The sequence below is a fragment of the Cyprinodon variegatus genome, unplaced genomic scaffold (genome assembly GCF_000732505.1).
Source record: "Cyprinodon variegatus isolate N-32 unplaced genomic scaffold, C_variegatus-1.0 Scaffold1567, whole genome shotgun sequence".
NCBI lineage: Eukaryota > Metazoa > Chordata > Actinopteri > Cyprinodontiformes > Cyprinodontidae > Cyprinodon > Cyprinodon variegatus.
Window position 1 is genome coordinate 52,707 of NW_015152020.1, and position 15,818 is coordinate 68,524.

The 15,818-nt window shown below is 41.6% G+C and overlaps 2 protein-coding genes across 4 annotated transcripts in view; both read right to left on the minus strand.

Annotated features, from left to right (window-relative positions):
• Positions 1-4,571, minus strand: part of LOC107103935 (segment polarity protein dishevelled homolog DVL-3-like) — a 22,421-nt gene extending 17,850 nt beyond the window's left edge. For all 3 annotated transcript variants that reach the window (XM_015403793.1, XM_015403791.1, XM_015403794.1), the window contains exons 1-2: positions 4,176-4,571; positions 288-357 (exon numbers count right to left, since the gene is read on the minus strand). In XM_015403793.1, the coding sequence (XP_015259279.1) occupies positions 288-357; positions 4,176-4,570 (465 nt within the window). In that variant the 5' untranslated portion in view covers position 4,571. The remainder of the gene's footprint in view (positions 1-287; positions 358-4,175) is intronic.
• Positions 4,572-5,645: 1,074 nt separating this feature from the next.
• Positions 5,646-15,818, minus strand: part of rnpepl1 (arginyl aminopeptidase (aminopeptidase B)-like 1) — a 13,182-nt gene continuing 3,009 nt past the window's right edge. The window contains exons 2-11 of the mRNA XM_015403807.1: positions 14,931-15,071; positions 14,417-14,568; positions 12,961-13,077; positions 12,662-12,897; positions 12,481-12,594; positions 12,291-12,403; positions 10,750-10,858; positions 10,454-10,681; positions 10,219-10,361; positions 5,646-6,596 (exon numbers count right to left, since the gene is read on the minus strand). Of these exons, the coding sequence (XP_015259293.1) occupies positions 6,294-6,596; positions 10,219-10,361; positions 10,454-10,681; positions 10,750-10,858; positions 12,291-12,403; positions 12,481-12,594; positions 12,662-12,897; positions 12,961-13,077; positions 14,417-14,568; positions 14,931-15,071 (1,656 nt within the window). The 3' untranslated portion in view covers positions 5,646-6,293. The remainder of the gene's footprint in view (positions 6,597-10,218; positions 10,362-10,453; positions 10,682-10,749; positions 10,859-12,290; positions 12,404-12,480; positions 12,595-12,661; positions 12,898-12,960; positions 13,078-14,416; positions 14,569-14,930; positions 15,072-15,818) is intronic.

Consider the following 15,818-nt stretch of genomic DNA (forward strand, 5'->3'; position numbering starts at 1 on the left):
AAAACAACTATAAAATAACATTCAAAAATCAAATTTGAAAAAAATCAAATATAAAAAAAAATCTTTTTTATTTACTGCATGTTTTTCAAATTTCCATTTACAAAATGTGTTCTTTGATTGCAACAGTAATGGAAATAAACTCTGGAACAATATTCGGTACATAAATTATTTTCTCGTCAATAAATGAACACAAAAATTAGACCTCCATAAATGAATATTTATTAGTGAAACCTGGATATTTAAGTGGATTTTTTTTAAGTGTATGTTGATCTTAGTGAGATTCTAACCCAGCAGACGACTCGTCCGTTCACACAGGGCAGCCGAGCTTCTTCATCACTGATCTCCTCTTTGACCACCCTGGAACACACCATCATCATCACTATCATCTTCAGTGTCATTATCATCCTCATCATCACTGTTATCGCCTCTTTTATCATCATCATCAGCATAATCTTTAAAGGTATTGTGGAGGATGTTCCTTTTCTGGGTGGATCATCAAAATAAATGGTCCTCATTGGCCGTCCTATTTTTACTTACTGGTGAGTCTCACATATTGGAAAAATTGCAAATCTTCTTTTAGAAAGTAAGCTTTTATGATAGATGCAAACAGAAACTTTTAAACAAAGCGTGCACGAGGAGAAATTGGCTCGTGCACGCCCTCGCACGGGTTTAAAAGGCGTTCCCTCTCAGGAGCGGGTACAGCGTTGTCCAAGTGGAGAGGGCGCGTCTTTTCAAACAATTGTGTAGATCCTCCATGTGATGGCCGCATGTGCAACCACACAACAAATGGTCTGGTAATTCTTTCAATTAAATCAATCTTATATTTTACTGTACTGTAATTCATTTTTTTTACTTTGATTTGGCATTGGTTAACTATCTGGGTGCAAACATTTAGTAGTAATATATTAATCTGTAGATGATATATTTTTCATTTGAGTTGCCAGTTCCTGGGAGGCTGTCATGAGTGAGGCCAGTAAAGGAAAGGAGGCCTCAGCTGCAAAGGATCTCCTCATTGACATGGACGCCTAGTTGGACTCTTCCACTTAGTTTTAGAATGGGTGTAGGAAGGTTTTAGGTTTCTATATTTGGTTTTGTTTTCTATAATGAATTTGGGAAGTGTAATTATTTAAGTCTTATTCTTCATAGGTTGCTGACTTAGTATGGTGCTGATTAGTTTGGTCTTTTGTAGGAGTTTTGTTTAGGAAAATATATTTTATCTTTCCCTCTTGTGTCAAAATGGTCTAATCATTTAGTGTATAAATAAGTTTCCCTTGTGTGTCAGTAAGGTAGGTCTTTTCCTGTGTCAGGTTTTGGATTATGTTGATTTTTGTCATTTGTTTTCCTTGATGGGCCCAGTCTTGTTAGAAGTTTGAACTTTTTTTTTTGCTAAATAAATTTGTTACCATTTTTACCTTAATGATTTCCCTATGCTTCTCTGTTTTGGCTCGGTCCGTCACACTCCACAATACCTTTAAGGTAATCCTAAATATTTAAATCATCACTTTTATCTTTTTATTTTCACCGTCATCATCATTAGTGCAACCATCATCATTACTGTCAGGATCCTCAATTTCCTCATCTTCATTTTTGACCACAAAACAGTCTTACATCAGAGGCAGCTGGATTTGGTTAAGTGTTTGTCCATTTGAGTCATGATGAGCGTAACTCTGCTTCCACGGAAATTGCACAAACACATTAATTATGATTAAAATGGCCAAAAACAAAACCCACACACAAACAAAAAGACCCAGGAGAACAATGAGAGGATCTTTGAATTCTGGCCCTGGAGCAACCTGTACTTGGACTGCTGATGCTTTAAAGGAAAAGTCTGCTCATATTCAGAATTCAAACTTCCAAAAGTGCTTTAAATATAAAATCATCACATACTGTTCAATAAATGAGTGTTTTTATTTAAGAGTAATTTTCATTTAATTGTGCTTTACTGGAGTTTGTTTGTCAAAGAACACTACTGCCACCTACTGGTTTGTGACGTCACGGTGCGGTATCGGCTGTTGATCAAGTCCCAGCGCTGTATTTGGTGTTTCTCACAACACGCTATTATCCAAGTCAACTTGAAAACATTCTTCTTCCAAATGTTGGCTACATATTACGTGTTTTTTCTCTGACCAGAAGTTCGATGGCAAATCCTCTCTCTTTAAGTCGGCAACGACGAACCCGTCCGGGGAAGATCATAAATCGGAAAAGTGAAAGGACTGTTTTTGTCAGTTTCACTATAGCTCTGGTGAATTTCAATGGTGAAGTCCTCTGGAAATCTTCAATAATTGTTGTTGATTGCAGATGTGTCTAGTAGTTCCCATTGATTTTGCTTGTAAAGCGGGGAGAATGGCGCTAGGCTTACCGCACCGTGACGTCACTGCTGGAAGATGTTAGGAGGGAGGTGTTACTATATTTGGGTCAAAATGGCCGCTCCAAGACTCAGTGATCGCAATGACAATGATTGTTTTTATTTTTCCACTGATTAACACTAAATTCATTAAATTCCAACAAACGTATAAGTTTTAGGTATACATAATGATCCATCGATTATTCCTTGCTGACCAGACTTTTCCTTTAAGCAACATGGAGGTCCGTCCGCCTAAGGCCCTTCCAAGTCAGATGCAAGTCAATGACCCATCCAATATTTTCCCGACTTTTTGAAGTCTTTTCTTGTCTTTAGGTTATGTGTTTGGCCATATGAATCATGTTACCGGTACATATGCTTGTACTTCCTAAGAAATTACGAAAGCACCCTCATCATGATTCAGTTGGCCAAACACATAACCCATACACAACAAAAGACCCAAGAGGACTCAGAAGAATAAGACCCCCTATTTCATCATTCTGCTTAATTTTATCTCTATTCTCCCACTCTGCAGAATCTGTTAGTTCAATCTCTAACGTTCCGATCTCTCTGCTTTTTCTCATAGTAGCTTCACCTCGTCTGTTCCTATTTGGCTGTGACTCCATCCTGGAGAGAAATATCAGCAGTGCTGCTGCCATCAACACCTTTGTTTATAGATGTTGGAGATTGGCCTGTTTTTCAGTGTAGTCCTGTTTCTCTGACTGTGACAGGCTGGATGTGCTCTCTTCATCCTCTGACATGGGAGTTGGCTCGGAGCTCGTCTGCCTGGCTGTGTGTTTCCTGGATGGGGCCGCCTTTTACAGTTGCTTTTTGTATCTCTGCTTCTGTCTCCTTGAACCCCAGTCAACCTCAGCAGATGGCCGCTCACACTGAGCCTGGTTCTGCTGGAGGTTTCTTCCTGTTAAAAGGGAGTTTTTCCTCTCCACTGTCGCTAAAAGCATACTTAGTGTGAGTGATTGCAGATGCAATCAACTGGTTTTCCTTAGATAGAAAACTTTGAATCAATCTGACTGTATGATCTGGTAAACTGTAAAGTGCCTTGAGCTGATATGTGTTGTGAATTGGCGCTATAGAAATAAACTGAATTGAATTGAACAAGCAGGTATTTGATATAAATCTAACTGGAGGATCGACCTCCATTGTGCTTTAAAACATCAGCACTCTGGTTACTGCTGATTACTTTAGAGTGAGCTGACAGAACCAACAAAGGGTCCTGGTCAGGTGCCGAATCGTCTTTAGAATAACTGAACAAAAGTCCGTCTGCCTCCGACTGAAGCCTGTTTTGTGGATGACAAAATTTAAACAGGGATCATCATTATTAATATAATCATATCACTGTCATCTTCATCATTGTTAAAATCATAGTTGCCATGATCAATATTAACAATACTGCTATTTTTATTTCATCATCATTCATTTCATTGTCATCACTGGAGCCAACTTCTTTGCCATCATCAACAGTGATGTCATCAAGCAGTTCATCAGAGAGAATATTAAAGAGATTCTGATTTCAGTTACATAATCTCAGCTCAGCCTGTGGAGGATTATTATATAAACAATCATCTCATAAACAAGTAAACAAAGCAGAGCATGGAGTTCAGCCTTCTCATTGTTTTGATCAGTTTGGTTGAATTTCTCCTTCAGCTGTTTAAAGCTGGTCACTGGTTAACATCAAGCATTATAATTACTGTTTATTAATATTATTATGTGACTAAAGCTCCGCCTTCTCCTGTAACACGTGACATTTGAGAATCAATAATCTAATCCCGACGTGTTTTATCTCTATGGTCTGTGGATCCGTCACGTGACTCACCCGAAGTCATCATCCACGGACTTGAAGAAAAATTTGGCGTGGGGTCTGTTCAGCACCTGCTTGAAGTCCGCGAGTGTGACGCGCTGCGCGGGCACGTTGATCCGGATCAGGTAGGGGGTCTCCTGGTCCTCCAGGTGGTAGATGACCCGGGTCTCCTCCGCCATGCTGGCCCCGGGAAGCCCCGCACGCTCTCCGACAGCAGGGATGCTGAGACACACCTGCGCGCCTCCGTTCCCCCCGCGCGCCTTTGTCCAGGTTCTCTCTGCCCACGTGACCACCTTACTGGTCCGCCCCCCTCCCCCACCGGAGCCACAGCTGCTCCCAGGCCGGTTCTGGTCCAGATGTGTCGGTCCAGCAGCAGTGGGGCTTGGATGATGCTCTCCTCCACACACCATCAACACCTACGTAATTAAAAACGCAACTTCCGGCACAGCGCTTCAAAATAAAAGCCTCTCCAGTTAGTAGCTCAAATAAAATCGTTTTGTGGAAGTTTTATTAAATCTAGGATGGTTTTTAAAAATTGAAACACCTTTATCAAATATAACTTTTTTTGTAGATAATGTTTAATGTTTCATCCCCTTACTAAATAAAAGAAACTGAGGAGGCTGAGATGCCGTTTAATATAAATGAGTTATAAAAACATTAAAAAAAACAGGCTTCTGTTGGACTTCCCAAAAGGTTAAACTCAACAGTTCTTTAGGATCATATTATTTTTAATTAAGGTACCAAAGCAAAGAAGTCATTTCAAGATTTTACACGAAGCAACAAGTTCTGATTCAGATCATTTTAGGAGTAATAAGTAGAGCAAGTTATTTGGTTTAACAAAGAAAGTTTTGATTAAATTCAAAAGCAGTTCCAGTAAATCTGGTTCTGGATAATAACTATAAAAAAAATGAATCACCCAAATGCATTAAATGCCATCCTGACTAAACATGTTGCAGCAAGGGATACAGATCTTTTGAGGGAGAACCAGGATCAGTATGAGAGACTCTGCTGTTGGAAGTCAGGTGGCAACCAGAAACATAAAACCAGTTAAAACCTTTCAATGAACATGACCTAAACAGAGACGATATACGGCAGGAGAGTCCAGCCTCTATGCCCTGCAGGCTTTAGATGTAGCTCCTGTCCAATTAAGTTCTGCATCAACCAGATAAATGATCAAAAGCTGCAAATTCCATATGAGACGTTACTTATTTGCATTTTTTTTATTTTAAGAAAATGCTTATTTTTTGTTCAGTTACAATAAATTAGCTGATCAACCAAAAATAAAATGTAATAAAACCTAAAGATGTAAAACACTAAAAGCTCTTATTGTGAAAGCAGAGCCCAGAGTTTCCTTTTAGCTACATAATAAAACCTTCATTTTCATTCAAACCATCACAGCATCCCTTCAAGATGTTGTTGCCTTTCCGGTCTGACTTTAAAACAAAAGCTTAAAGGAGTCAAAATAAAGAAAAATGTTTTCAGAAAGTTTGATTTTTTTTGTTTTCAGAATCAAAAAAACAACTTCATGTTTTTATTTTTGATTGTTAGAGAAAAAAACAGAATAAATAAAATAATTAAATTGTCAGCAAAGTAAAGCAGATTTATAATCTTTTCAGATTATCGGTCATTGCCTGAAATGATTCCATTGACGCGGCCCTCAGCCATGTGGATTAGAAACATTGGTGCAATCAGGGATCACAGGTTTAACTTCTGTCTGCAGCCTCTGCAGATTCCTGAGGATCTGATTGGATCAGTCAGAGATCCTGACTTTCCATGCTTCGGATGGAGAGTTTAAAACAGTCGGAGTGTTTCACAGTGAGGTGATGAAGGCCACCCGGGTGTTAAATGTTGCTGGTGTTCACATGCAGAGCTGGGTTTCGGTTCCGAATCTGGATTAGACCCAGGTCCAGGTTGAGATTCTACTGAGGCCACAACGAAAAAAGCAAAGTCTTACTGAATTTACCCCATCCCCAGCTGAGCGGTCGATGTTCCTGTTCCCACAAATCTGAGAACCTGCAGATCATTTCATTCTAGAACCTTCTGCTTTTTGGACCAATTGTGATGAAAGAGAACGGAGAACATAAAACGATCTGATTTTAAACCCTAACGGACCTCTAGGGGCCCTGATGGTCGTCATGCAGACACATTAACGTCTCTCAGCGCCATGGCGGCGGTTGTCCCAGCAGCAGAGGCGGTCGCCGTGGTAGCAGGAGTTTGAAGAGGTGAACCAGAGGGGGAGGAGCTAGCTACGATGGACTGGACCGCACCATTCTGACTAGTAGGAGCTGAGCTGTTGGGGAACAGGATCAGCTGCAGTGTCCGCCTCAGGTTGGGATGCAAGCGCCGCTGCGTCTGGTAGAAGATCTCCACGGCAACGCACTTCATCACCCCAGCCACCAGGTCCTCATACAGTGGGACAGTGTACATCCTGGAGGTCTGCAGGAAAGAAGAGGCAGAAGATAAGGGGATGTTAGGATGGCGCCACCTGCTGGTGGATCAGATTTATCTCAGCAGGTGCTTAGATGCTTCAAACATCTGAATATAGAGATCAGGCATGTGTAACTAGCTACTTTCCTGCAGCACTGACTCAGCAGTGAACATCATAAGCTGCGTCAGGAAAGTCAAATGACTCAACATTACATCAAAGAGATAAAAAAAATATTTGTTCTCTGTTCTGCAGACATAAATGTACATATTCTGGACAATCTGACAGACAGACGCTGCAGACTCTGAGTCTATTCCTGCAGTTCTTTCCACCCAACCATTACGGTGTGCAATGTTGGAAAGGACACTTTGCAATGCAGTATTTGTTGGTTTGTTATCTCCAAGCATCCAAAATTGAAACTTTGCATGATAATACATCTCTGATAGGAGCAGCTTTATTTAAAGGCATACTATGCAACATTTTTCAGTTAATTAATGTGTTCCATAACGTTTTGGATGATTAAATGAGTCATTTCAGGTCAAACAAAGGTTTTCTCGGCCGCCCTGGTGGTCTGTAGGGGAAATACCGTACTTGCAATTGCAGGAGCCCTCGGCCCGCACCCACAGGCTCCGAAGTCTCGTGCATCGCGAGAGTCGGTCTTGCTTTACGGCGAGAACTGCTACACGCCCCCAGTGAAAGGCATGCTCGTTGCTAGCACAGTGCCGATATTTGTGCAGTTATCATGGCGGAACCAGCGAGAAAACAGCGAAAGCCCATGTCGGAGCAGGCAAGAAAGAGGAAAAGGGCTCTCTAAAGCAGTAGACATGGTGATTCGTTGCGTTCGCTTCTCTGCAAAGCTCAAAACGGCCGCGCCTGGCTTGACGGAGAAACCAGGAGAACAGCTGAGCATATTTACGACAGTGCACTTTTACTTTCGCCCTCTGGGGGGAGCCTCGCTGGAAAATCAACACCGGTTGCATAGTATACCTTTAAAACACATGGATGTGAGCTACACTCCACACCAATTCCTAACGTTTTATACACGTAGACTCAATGTAGAGTCTAATGGCTGGGAGAGGAGTGACAGGACGTGTGTTTCTAATTCCCTTTGGGAAGAAATATTGTGGGTAGTGAGTAGAGAGGAAACAGGAAGCATTTCTTGTGGAAATGAAGAAGGAAATAGTGAAAAGGAAGAAGATTGCAATAAAGTAGAATAAAAAACAAGGAAAAGCAAAAAAAGTAGAGACCAATTGAAGGGGAATCCAGCACAGAACAATCTAGTGATGAACAATCTAAAAATGTATTTATTATGTTGGAGTAAATTAAACAATTCGGAAAAATATTTATTATATTTTTCTGGGGGTGAGTCTTGTTTCCTGTTTCTATGTTTGACTCCTCATCAGTTGGTGGCAGAAATGCACTCCAACTAGTTTGCCAACCGCCATAAAACCTTACAAGAAGAAGAAGACTCAACGTGATGGAGCCCCCAATAGGTCACAGTAATGAGTCCATGCTTCTTCTCTGAGCCCTCTTGCTTCTTATGCGCTTGTAGATTCTCTGCTACTCTTTTACAGACCTGTTTCTGTGGACTCGTGGCAACTTTTGTCACTTTAAGGGCACAACCAGCCAGAGAAAGGAAACACCCTCTGTAATTGGCTACTTTTCAGGAAATCCCAACTCTTGAGACAGTACTGCTTTCTTTGTGGTTTTGGCTAGTAACGTTAACAAAGTATCTTCAGGCTAATGTCCGCTTAAAAAAGTAAAAACTGGTTTCCTGCAGTTATCAATCAATAACTCAGTTTAACACAGTCATTAACGTGTTCTGATAAGCAGCAATATGCTTTAAAGTTATTAACCTTGAATTTGGAACTTTGTATGAGCTAAGCTAACTTTTGCTTCCCCGATCCCTCGTTTATAACTGAACACAGATATTTACATTTCTATTCATTCCAAATAAGTTTAAAAAAAAAACAATCCACTGGCCTTTTTTACCAAGTTTGAAGACATTCCGCTTCCCATCCAGGAAGCTTTTTCAATTCAAAATGTCAGAAATGGTTCGAGGCTTTATAGAGTAGCCCGGTCAAAGCCTTGTTTTGGTTTAGAAAGCATGCACATTGGGCGTGCTTTGGTTGAGCAGTGCTTAGCGCACTCGACCAACGTACGGAGGACTTAGTCATCGACGTGGCCGACCCAGGTTTGAATACTCCTCCTGTCAGCCTACTGTCAAAAAAAAAACAAGCCAGTAGTGCCGTAAAAAAAAAAAAAAAAAAAAAGAAAACATGCAAATTGAAACGGACAAATGGTTCTGCCACTTTGGAATGGAGGTCGTTTGGCCTCTTTGTTAAGCTGCACACTATGTCTCTGAAAGGGGGGACGTTAGAAGGTTCCTATAATCTGCAAGTTTCCTAAGCAATTTCTCGTTCTCACACATTATTCCGAGGGTGTCTTTCCCAAAAATAGCGTCCATGGGTAGGGATGGGACACGAAACTGTGTGTTCCAGTTCCATGGCACCGTTTGGCAGCTTGCTTAACGATTCTCTTATCGATTCCAGGCAGCACCAGAGCCTAGCGCTGGGCAGCAGGACTTACGTCATGTTTTCTACGCAAGTCATGCACACTGCATTCCGTAAGCAAGTACGACGTGACCAGGCGTAAGTCTAGAAAAGCAACAAAAAAAAAATGGCTCCCCATCGGGTAAAGCGATCAAAACAAACTGGCAATAATATGCAGAAACATGCAGCTTTTTGTATCTCTACTTCTGTCTCCTCGAACCCCAGTCGGCCTCAGCAGATGGCCGCTCACACTGAGCCTGGTTCTGCTGGAGGTTTCTTCCTGTTAAAAGGTAGTTGTTCCTCTCCACTATCGCTACAAGCATGCTTAGTGTGAGAGATTGTATTTGAGTCAATCCAATCAACCGGTTTTCCTTAGATAGAAAACTTTGAAACAATTTGACTGTATGATCTGGTTGAACTATAAGTGCCTTGAGATGACATGTGTTGTGAATTGGCGCTATATAACTAAACTGAATTGAATAGAATTGAATAGAAACACCTGCACACACAACATGGCATACATTTTAATGCATGCCGTGTTTTGATTCCTTCCGGACAGAAGCTACAGTAACGAGCAGCATGGAAGTGGATTGCTGAGGCAGTGGATTGTTTTTAACTTTTTTGGAATGACTATGACCTGGATGATTGAGAATCTATTTCTGTTTAGCTTAAGAGTGATGGATGGTGAATATGAAGTCAATTCAATTCTTAAAGAGAACAGCTACTGTATTAATCTGAGGACGCTTTGCTAACATTGCTAATGATAAAACAGAGGCCTGAGAGCACAGAAACACGTCCACAAGTGAGTAAGGGAGAATCTACAGGCGCATAAAAAGCAAGAGAAAATTGCAGAAAAGAAGCATGAGCTCGAATGTATCCTGTCTGCAGTTTGTTGTTATGCCAGAGACACCTTATGGAGTTCCACCTGCTAAAGGTCCCACCTGGAAACAGTAATTCCCAGTCATCAACCAGGGGTAGTTCCTTATCTGCTGCAGTCCTGCTCTAAACTGGAAAATGGATTTACGTGGAGAACAGACTGCTGTTCTGTGGGATTATTTCTAGTGAACTAGGTTATTCTTACGTGTTTGTGCAGGAAGGCTCGGACCCGGGGTAGGTCTGGGTAGAATGTGTTCCTCACCACCATTTGCAGCCACCGGATCTGAACCTCGGCATTCAGGCCATCAAACAGGGAGGAGTAGCAGCCAGAGAGCCTCGCCATCACCTCTGAAAAACAGTCGCTGATGAGTAAGCGGCTCAAACAGGTGGCAATGTTGTTATAAGGCATACCGTTTGGGATGCGAGGTTATAAGCCATACCGTTTGGCAGCGGCGAGTGGTCCAACATCCTGTCAAGGAAGAGAACCACCTGGAAGGTGCTCCAGGCAGACAGGTCAAAGGTGGCGAGCGCCTGCTGATCGGGCGGCTCTGTGCTCCTCCACAAGTCACACAATTCCTGGACCGGTCCGATAAGAGCGCCCCCCGCTGACAGGTCTGGCTCAAAGGGTGGCGGTCCGCAGCCGCTGAGCCAACGCTCGAACTCCAGACCTGAAGACAGGAAGTGATGTCACCAAGCAGGAAGAGTCAGACATCAATGTGTATCCAGCTGGACATACCTTCCCTCTGAGAAACGGCGGCGTCCTCCAGCTCTGGGAAGTACCGCAGGAAGTAGGCAATGAGGTCCTGAGCAACCACGCTCTGAAACTTAAACTCTGAGATGTAGTCCTGCAAACACGCACATGATCATCCATCTGTCCTCAGCAGGACACCGTACTGACATGCATTCGTCAACCCAAACCCAAAGAACAGCCCAGGTCCCAAACAGGCAACATTTATATTACCTTATATTTGTTTCAGAAGAAATAACAGACAATTCTTGTTTTTTCTAAATCTGGTGAACAAGTGTAGTATATAAGTAACTAGGACGGGGCAACTAGCCGATGAAATCAATTACATCTTCTGTTTATAAAGATTTATTCTGAGGCTTAGGGACCAATGGTTTTGAAGCTAACTAAGACTAGAGTGCCTTTCAAGAAGACTGAAATTCTGAAAGTCACAAAGGATCCCCTGAAAAGCCATTTTTCAAACTAAAATGAAGAACTAATAAAAAAGAGCCGGTGTTCTGTCAGATGAGCATCCCCACAGTCAATACCAGTTTTTCCCTATCATTTTGTACGAAAGATAAACTTTCAACTACATCAATCCCTTTAGTCATGTACAAAAACACAATTTAATTACTTACTTTTCTGTGTTTTTTTAAGCATGTGGCATTGTAACCTGAGTTAGTTTTTTTGTGCATGACTAAAGGGAAACACGACCGTTCAGGTAGTTTAAAGTCTATTTTTTGTACAAAATTAAAGGGATAAATAAAAATATTACATCTTGCCCATGTGTACTGGCTATGGGTATGCTGGTCTGACAGGACACTGTCTGAGGACAGAGCCGCATCCTGTTGGCTTCAGGTCTGAATTCAAAGAATAGAGGATTTGATTCTCCATAATATCCCCCACAGCCAAAAAACAGAAATTAAATGCAGCCCTCGCTAATATACGAGATGATTTTTTTATTATTGTTGTAAACAAAGAAAACATTTTGTAAAAAGAAATACTAAAATGTCATAATCAGGAAAAAAATTCAAGACAAAATTTCCTATTTTTCCCATGCTTAATCTTTTCATATTTTTTTTTTCAACGGATCGCTTTCTTTTGCAATTGCGTTTTAAAGATCAAATTCTCTTTACTCCACGCCTAATAAAACTCTATGCAGACCAATAGAAATCCCTAATTATTCTCTGATTATTCCAGAGGAAAGCCCGCCCCCAGATGAAGAGAATATGATCTTCAAAATGCAATTTGAAAATAGGGAAACTGTAAAACACAATCTTAAAAAGTTGAAATTTGAAAAATAAAATCTGAATAAACAAAGTTATTCTCAAAAAATATTTTTGATTAAAAAGTTTTTCAAATGTTCATATCTTGATTGCATTCGAGTGCACAAAACATATTCTCTGCTTGCAGCAGAAATGGAACAAAATTCTCTGCATATAAAACCTCTGTGCTGTGAAGCAGTGAAATCGGAGCCATTTCTTTCTGCAACATAGAACCAACATGAGCAGGATCCCCAATAAGGTTGAGATCAGTGCTTTCTCTGCACAAACCTTGAGGAAGCTGTCAAAGCGCCTGACGTCCCCGCTGAGCTCCGACAGGTAAGACACGAAGCAGAACCCTTTCTCGTAGGTGAACAGGTTCATCAGCGTGCTGGGGTTCACACCTGCAGGGAGGAGGCGCCTGTTCAGCTGCAGATCACACGTGTTTGTGGAAGGGGTGGGCGTGTATGGGTGCATTTACCTGGCTCAAACTTGACCTGCAGCTTGCTCACAGGGTTGTTGTCTCCAAGGAGACGCAGCTGTCTGTGCAGAGCGTCCAGTCGGACCACAGTTTCCAGGCAGGTGAAGGCCTCACCTGAACGCAGAGACCGTGTCTCAGACAGCCCAGAGTCAAACCATCATTCTGACATCATCATCCTCACCATAAGCCACGGTGGTGATCCTCCGCTGCGCGTACGTCGCCAGGCCTTCGCTCAGCCACATCTCCTCCCAGGTGGCGTTGGTGACGGCGTTTCCGAACCAGCCGTGTGCGATCTCATGGATGACGTCAATCAGCAGGAACTCGCTGCTCTCCAGGATAGACGCAATGATGAAGGTGAGGCAGGGGTTCTCCATGGCAACGATGGGAAAGGAGGGGGGTAGGAATACGATGTCACACCTGAGGAAGAGTCGCATCAGTGGCGTCTCACACGTTAATGTCCAGGTTCAGTTTCAGACTCACCTGCCCCAAAGATAAGGTCCAAACAGGTCCTCTGCCACGCCCAGCCAGCGCTCCACACTGCCCCCTAACTTTTTCACCGCACAAGACAATAAACATGGCTCCGCCCATACACGGCTCCTGCAATCCATCCCACAAAGAGAAACAAGGTTTTCATGTGTCGCATACAAAGAAATCTAAAAAAGTTAGAATATTGTAAAAATAATAAGACATTTAAACTCATTTTTTCACAACTTGATCAGTTAATGAACCCTAAAAAGCTGCAAAGATTCACTGAGCCTCTAAAGGGTCTCAGTCTGGGTGAGTAGGAAACAAAACAGTCAGCCTAAACAGGGAGGGGGGACACAGATAGCTGTATTAGAGCATTTTTACAGAAAGTTGAGTGGAAGGAAAAAGTGTGGCAAGAAAAGGATTGTCCAGCAAAATCCATTAAGAGCTTTACAAGAATTAATGCTGGAGTCAGAGCATCAAGGTCCACTACATACAAACGTATCCAACACGTGTCAAACCACTCCTGAACTGGACACTGGAATGTTGCTCGATGATCCAAAGACGTCTTCTCACAAAATTCAAATTAATTTATTTCTATAGCGCCAATTCACACACATGTCATCTCAAGGTACTTTACAGTTCAGCAGATCATGCAGTCAAATTGATTCAAAGTTTTTTTTTAAAAGGAAAACCGGTTGATTGGATCGACTTATTGACTTGAATGCAATCCCTCACACATACCATGCTTGTAGTGACAGTGGAGAGGAAAAACTTCCTTTTGCCAGGAAGAAACCTCCAGCAGAACCAGGAAAACAAAAAAGTCAATTCTGCACTTTATTTTGGAAATCAGGGACCCAGAATCTGGAGAAAGGGAGGACATATTTCATGCTTCCTTCTGATCAGGAGCCGAATGGAGATCCTGGTTTTATTTTCCAAGATGACCTGGTTCTGAACCTCACTACCAAATACTAAATGTACCAAAAGATGGTCCAATCACCATGGTGTTACTGTGCTTGACCAGAAGCCCACAGAGGATCTATTGTCCTGAGGAAGATGAGAGACACCAGAACCAATGATGAAGATGACCTGAAGGATGCTATCAGAGCAGCCTGAGCTTTAATTGGACCTTTGGACCAAAATTAGGCTGGATGACTCCATGTCACAAGCTGATGACTTCATTGATGCAAAAGGAGTCCAGAACCAGTACTCTAAGTTAAAAAATGAACACACTTTTCCAAGTCCTTAAATTATAGTGTAAGATTTTCATTTTTATTGATCTACTTTATTTTGCTGATGTCCTTCCAAATTAAATACATATATAAAATAAACGATAAACTAAAAGAACCAAACAAATTTCCTAAAATGTTTTTTTCTCATTATTCTCTAATCAGACACTGGATTGTTGAGTTTCTCTGAGCGACCCATCAGCCTGTAACTGTTCTCAGGTGTATCCAGGTGACCCACTGACCTCGGGCCGATGTCCACGTGCTGCAGCTCTCCGGCCACCAGCGCCACCAGGTAGGATGGCACTGGGAATTCCATGGAAAACTGGAAGATTCGATCCAGTTTGGAGTAAGAACTCCGGGAGGCACTCATCAGAACCGTCAAACCGTCTGGAACCTGAGCAGGAAGACGATAGGGATCAAAAAGGTCAAGAAAAAAAATAAAACACTCATTTTTTCTCTAATTATAAAATATACTTTTTGTTCAACTTTTCTTTTTCCATTTAACAGATATTTATTTTTATCATTTATGTTATTCAGTAGAATAATAATCAGAGAGTCGTCTTCTATTCTTTTCAGTTTTCATGTCCAAATATTCTCTCTGCAGTTCCAGAACAAAGTTCTGGCAGAACTGCTGGATTTTAGTTGGATTCTTTCCCAAACTTCTGCCTTCAACCACCTCAGCAGAAAACGCGACCACAGGCTTCCTTCAGCCTTCTGGGTCCCATCAGAGTCTGGTCCGAACCAGCCGGTACCTACCCGGATGGTGGCCGTGTAGGTGCTCTTCACAGCAGGGGTGTCGAAGCAAGGGAAGAAGGAGCGGTTACAAACCGAGTGTCCCTGAGTGAAGACCAGAGGACGAGACTGACCACAGGTCAGCTCAGAGTCCAGCCACCAGATCTGAGGACAGAAAGACAACAACGTCAGACAGAGAACAAAATGTCCAACGGCATCATCTGCACAAACAAAGGTCCAAATGTCCAGGAAGGCAAAAACCTGAGGTTCCCGACTGAGTAAACCCGTCGGGAACAATGATTAGAGACCAATTCAAAACAAGAGCTAAAGAAAACCCAAGCATATCCCCAAAAGTTTGAAAATAGCTCTGAACCAAGTCTAAACTCAAAATGAAACAGCCTGAAACTATGTCAAAACCACTTAAACCAGATATAAAAACCAATTTGAAACCAGTGTGAAACCACAATGAAAACATACTATAACCAATCTGAATTCATACGTTCTAAAAACAAGCATAACATCAAATCTGAAACTGATCAGAATCAGAACTCTGAAACTAAATTAGAACTGGTCTGAACATAAATATATAACCACATTAAAGCCAGGATAAAAACAAACTCTGAAACCATTTTAAACTGGTCTAAAGCATAATCTGAAACTATATGAAACCAGTCTGAAACAAAATCTGAAACCACATTAAACTAGTCTAAAACTAAGTCTAAAACCACATTAAAACGTGTTTTTTAACTAGAAACTGAAATCATATTTAACTGGTCTGAACCAAAATTCCTAAACCATCTTAAACTACTCTGAAACTTAGTCTTAAACCACATTAAAATGGTTTTTGAACTGAAAACATATTAGACTGGTCTGAACATAAAACCTGGAACCATATTAAACTAGTCTGAAACT